This window comes from Myotis davidii, unplaced genomic scaffold, assembly GCF_000327345.1.
Source record: "Myotis davidii unplaced genomic scaffold, ASM32734v1 scaffold1373, whole genome shotgun sequence".
Classification (NCBI taxonomy): domain Eukaryota; kingdom Metazoa; phylum Chordata; class Mammalia; order Chiroptera; family Vespertilionidae; genus Myotis; species Myotis davidii.
In genome coordinates, this window is record NW_006284614.1 from 723,555 (window position 1) to 729,096 (window position 5,542).

The window sequence follows — 5,542 nt, forward strand, 5'->3', positions numbered from 1 at the left end:
GGCCAAGGGACCCCAACGGTGCACGAATCCATGCACCAGACCTCTAGTATATTGAATAAAAATAACTTATTTTAATTCTTTTAATTATCGAAGATCTGACCAGTGGGAACCTCTAGAGCCTAGCTGCTGTAAATTGTGACATGTCCCCATCAAAACATCCCAGCCCCCCAAGCCTAAAATCAGTGATATCTCCAAGGAGCCCTAATTCCTCTTACTGAAAAAATATTTCAGAATCGAGAATCGGAGGCTGAATGCTGAATATGGTTAGAATGAGTGTGTATTCACTTAAACTAGAGGAATATAGTTAGGTTCACTTGTGTTTGTTTGCATCCCATTGTGTTTCCCTATTTCCCTACTGGTTTTATGTATTTATGTTTGAGCATACAGAATATAACATGGTTTTAAAAGGCTGGCCTATAAAAAAAAATGTATATTTTGAGAAGTATCCCTCCTCCCACAGCCATTCTACCCTATCCCCCTCCCCAGTTCCTTCCACACTATTTCAAACCACCATCCATCAGTGAGCAATGTCATTTCTGATTTATCTTTATGTTTCATTTTGCATAAATAAACTGGTACATTTCTTACCTTATTTCTTACCTAAAAGATACATAGTATAGATGCCATTTTTCCTTTTTCACACTGAAAATTGCTCCATATCAATTCAAAAGAAATGTGTCTACTTCTTTTTATAGCTGCATAGTACTCCACTGTGGTGATGTATTCAACCACTCTCTGATGTTGGAGCATACACTTTGTTTCTAACACTTATCAACACTCAATTACTTTGTATGTAACTATTTTCTTCTTTTTGGAGGTGTAAATTCCCTGAAGTAGAATTATTGGCACAAATTTAAAATGTACATATAATCTTTTTAGATATTGCCAAATATCTCTCCAAAAGGATTGAACCAGCTTGTACCCCTATATCCCTCCTACATCACAATGTGAGGCTCCGTGCTTCTCATAATCTTGCCAACAGAATGTTTTGTCACACTTCTTAATTTTCACCAATTTAAGTGAAAAATTATCTCAGTACAGTTTTAATTTGCATTTCTCTAACTATGAGTGATGTTAAACATCTTTTCATATGTTTAAGATACTGTGTCTTTTGTATATTTTTCTATTGGATACATGCTTTTTGAAAAACTTTGCTAGTAATTGCATTTTTTTTTCAATTTGCTGGGGAAAAGCTAGAAGTTATACATTTGCTTAACATTTTTCCTGTTCTGTAATTTTTCATGATAAAATCTTATCTGTGGCATTGTTTTCATTTTTGACACCATGTTCACCGTGAAAATGTTGTCAAGCTGTACAACTATGACTTGTACACTTCTAACGCTTATTTTTTAAAGTTCTAGCTGATTTAATTCTGTACTCAATTAACAGTGTCTTGCTTACCCATTGTCTAAAGGGAAATTAATGATTCCCACATAGCTCTGATGTGAGACAAGGGGGCAAAGTGACCCCTGAAGAAGGGGCCATGTAAATTCATACTTGAAAGCTGAGCCCACAACACACACACACACACACACACACACACACACACACACACACGGTCATTCTACCTTCCCTCCCCAATGGAGCCCGCTCCCATCCTCTAACCTAGCCCAGACTGGCTGCCCTGGACATGTCTTCCCACCTCGCCAGCTGGAGGAAAGGACTCACCCAGTGATGTCAGTAAGGAGTCCTGGTTTCAAGTTTGTCCTACAGTCCTTCCTTTGTGTCCCAGTAAGTGATGCCTCTCCGTTTCAAACCTCATTTTCTCTAATTTTCAAGATTGTGGAAGGAAATGAGTAATCAAATTATTAAATAGTGTGAGCTACTTGGAGAATGATCCAGATACTTGGATGTCTCCACCATTCTCTCTGCACTGTGCAAAGCGGATGAGCTGCGCTCAGCCTCTGGAACCTAATTGGTACTGGAGAGACTGGGCAACCAAATAAAACTGCCGTGAGTGGATAAACACAGGAATTTCTAAGATTCCTTGCCTATTTGTTGTATCTTTCAGGACAGACCAGAAAAGAGAGTAGGAGCAGCGACATGGCTTCAGAGAGTGGGCGGCCCCTGAGTAGGTGTCTCGCTGCCACAGTGATGACTGGGCCTCTGCAGTGTGGCAGCCCCAAGACGGTGTAGCTCCGAGCAGATGAGGAGAAGGTGAGGGGCAGATGACAACCGTAGTCGTCAGGAATGAAGACCAGCCAGCGCTGACGGAAGTCAAAGATAATCTTCCACCCTCCTGGTCCTCTCCCCCACACGCCAGCCAGATGAAGGTGGTTATTTCAAGGAGTTTCCAAAAATGGCGTTTGATGTATATAATTCCAAGGGAAGCTGGGGTGAGGCGTTGTAGTTTCCTTATTCTCCCCGGCCAGGACTCCAGGACACATCCACAGCCCTCCCCTACCGCATCCTGTGTGTCCCAGGCTGAAGTCACAGTAAACACACACACACACATTTTCTTTCTCACCCGCTGGCACTCTGAACAGAATTGGGAGTAGAAGCCATTCAGTGGCAAGAATTGGTGTCTCAAATCTAGACTCTCTGAGGATCGCTGGAAGCTAGTTGGACCCCCAATTTCCGATGGTGTGCTGGATTGTCCACACTTGTGTGGTGCAGGGCCGCATCACAGGCATATAGTAACCGGAAGCCTTCTTTAACTCCAGACATCGTTTGGTGGCCCTATTTATGAGGGCTCTTCCCTGGATGGGAAGAGAGACAATCAAGGTATTGAAATACCCTAGCCATGCCTCACCTCCCTGTGCCTACTCTCTCTGCTCTGCTCACAAAAAAAGCTGGAGGGTCCCTCGATTCTCTGCAAGCCATCCAGAGGGCAAAGGAAGCAAAGTGTAGCTTCGGGTCACCCAGTGCTTTCTCCCCAAGCCCCGTGGTACCTAACCATAGGTCTGGGGTAAGCACTGCAGTGCTGGGTTCTGATGTTATCATCTGCCTCTCCCAAGATTGAGCATCAGGTCAGGTGACTGACCAGATATCATGCCCCTTGGAGAGCCATGACTGACCTTCCTTTTCACACCTGCAGCTCTGAGCCTGTAACACCCATTAGGATTCTTCCTCCTTCTTCAGTGAGGCTCTGTGGTAGGACTGGAATGGGAGCTACATTCAGGAATCTCAGCCTATTTTCTCCATCACTCTGGGGGCAGTTCCTACTTCTCCCACGTGGGGGCTTCATGAGGGTTTACTACTGGGAATGTTGCAGGCTTTAGAGCTAAAACATCTGTGTTAAATCCCTGCTCAAACATCTACAGAGAGGCCTTTGGCAAATTACCTAACCTGCCTTAGTCTCAGTTTCCTCATCTATAGAATGGGTTGAGAAGTCATATTAGGGTTACAGTTAGGTTTAATGTTTATTGAGCTTCTTGAAGCAGAGACCACATTCTCAAGGCCACATCCCTGCTCCCTCCCTAGCCATCAGCTCCATACCTCTCTTCTCTTCCAATCACAAACTGCCCCCAACAACCCTGTCCCCAAATGTCACCTGCCCTGGCCACACTGGACTCCCTCCACCCCCACCTCCCACGATGCATCCATCCAGCATCTCCATTCAAGGTGGCTCTCCGGTTCGTTAACTCTTCCCACTCCCACTGCTCCTTTCTCTTGGCCCCCACTTTCAGACAACACAGGGCCGCCACTGGAGTGGAGTGGACCTTGCCCACAAATGTGCCCACAGCAGTCTGGCCTCAGCACTTGGCTTACTCCTTAGGGCTGCTCCTCCAGGTCTCCTTAGCAGGCTTTGTCCCTTTCAGTCAATGCCTGTAGTTTTCACTTTGTCAGAAGACCCCGCTTCCAGTCAGTCGACCCCTCACCCAAATGACATGGGTGGTCTCCCAGCCGCACTTGACATATATAGAGAAAAACACTCTTCCTGTCTAACATCCTTCCTTTATTTCTCTCTCTTAGCAGCTTCCTTTTCTACTGACTTTAAATAAATCCAAATGTCCCAATATAAAAGGGGTGGGAAATACCCTTAACTCTACCTTTTCAAACCAACGTTCAGTGCTTTTCTCCCTTTCAGAAACAAACTTCCTAAGCAATGAGGCAATAACAAATAGTGGATAAGATTCTGTCTTTGAACCCACAGCATTTACTATGCTATGCGACCTTGGGAATATTATGTGACTTCTCTGTGCTTTAGTTACAGCATAGCTAAAGTAGAGCTAACAATAATACTTCTCTTATAAAATTTATGTAAAATTTATGTAAAGATCATGTTTAATCCAGTGCCTGGTACAGAATACATACTCAATAAATCTTGGCTATTACAATTTACTAGTGGCCCAGTGCACAAAATTCATGCACAGGAGTTGTGGGGGGGCGGGGATGTCCCTCAGCCCGGCCTGCACCCTCTTCAATCTGGGACCCCTCAGGGGATGTTCAACTGCTGGTTTAGGCCCAATGCCACAGGCCTAAACCGGCAGTTGGACATCCCGCTCACAAACCGGGACCGTTAGCTCCTAACTGTTCACCTGCCTGCCTGCCTGATTGCCCCTAACCACTTTGCCTGCTGGCCTGATCAACCCCAACTGCTCCCCCTTCTGGCCTGATCACCCCTAACTGCCCACCCCTGCTAGACTGATTGTCCCCAACTGCCCCCCAACAGCCGAGTCTCCCCCAACTGCCCCCCTTCTGGCCTGCTCACCCCCAACTGCCCCCCCTGCTGTCCTGATCACCTCCAACTGACCCCCACTGATGGCCTACTTGCCCCTAACTGACCACCCCTGCCAGACTGATTGTCCCCAACTGCCCCCCTACCAGCCTGATCACCCCTAACCCCCTCTGCCTCGGCCCCACCACCATGGCTTTGTTCAGAGGACGTCTGGAAGGTTGGGAGCCAGCAATCCTGGATTGTGAGAGGGATGTCCCAGATTGAAGAGGGTGCAGAGGGGCACAAATTTTGTGCACTGGGCCTCTAGTCTATAATAATAAAAACATAATATGCTAATTAGACCAGACAGCTGAACGACCTTCCGGATGAAGCTGCAGTGATGGAGGCCAAGGCAGAGGCGGTTTAGGGGTGATCAGGCAGGCAGGTGAGCAGTTAGGAGCGATCAGGCAGGCAGGCGAGCGGTTAGGAGCCAGCAGTCCAGATTGCTAGAGGGATATCTGACTGCCAGTTTAGGCCTGATCCTGCAGGGATCCCTGACATCCGCTAAGGGGTCCCATATTGTGAGAGGGTGCAGGCCAGGCTGAGGGATGCCCCCCCACCCCAGTGCACAAATTTCATGCACCAGGCCTCTAGTATTTATTGAATACTTTCTATGTGCCAGGCACTATGCTAAAATGCTTTACACATGTTATCTCATTTAATCCTCCCAACCCATAAAGTCAATACTATTTCCATTTTATGGATGAGGAAACTGAGTCTCAGAGAGGGCAACAAAATTGCTAAATGTAACTGAACTATGATTTGAACCCAAATGCTTAACTGTTAAACTATAACAGTTTCCAGATTTTTTTTCCCTTCAACACACACCTTAGTCAACAGACTCCGTGTTTCATACCCAGTTCCCTGTTTCTGATGTTTTCC

At 46.0% G+C, this 5,542-nt stretch overlaps 1 protein-coding gene across 1 annotated transcript in view; it reads right to left on the reverse strand.

Moving 5' to 3' along the window:
- Positions 1–1,078: 1,078 nt before the first annotated feature.
- The window catches only part of GALNT8 (polypeptide N-acetylgalactosaminyltransferase 8), a 42,441-nt gene continuing 37,977 nt past the window's right edge, over positions 1,079–5,542 (reverse strand). The window contains exon 11 of the mRNA XM_006754872.2: positions 1,079–2,699. Within this exon, the coding sequence (XP_006754935.1) occupies positions 2,559–2,699 (141 nt within the window). The 3' untranslated portion in view covers positions 1,079–2,558. The remainder of the gene's footprint in view (positions 2,700–5,542) is intronic.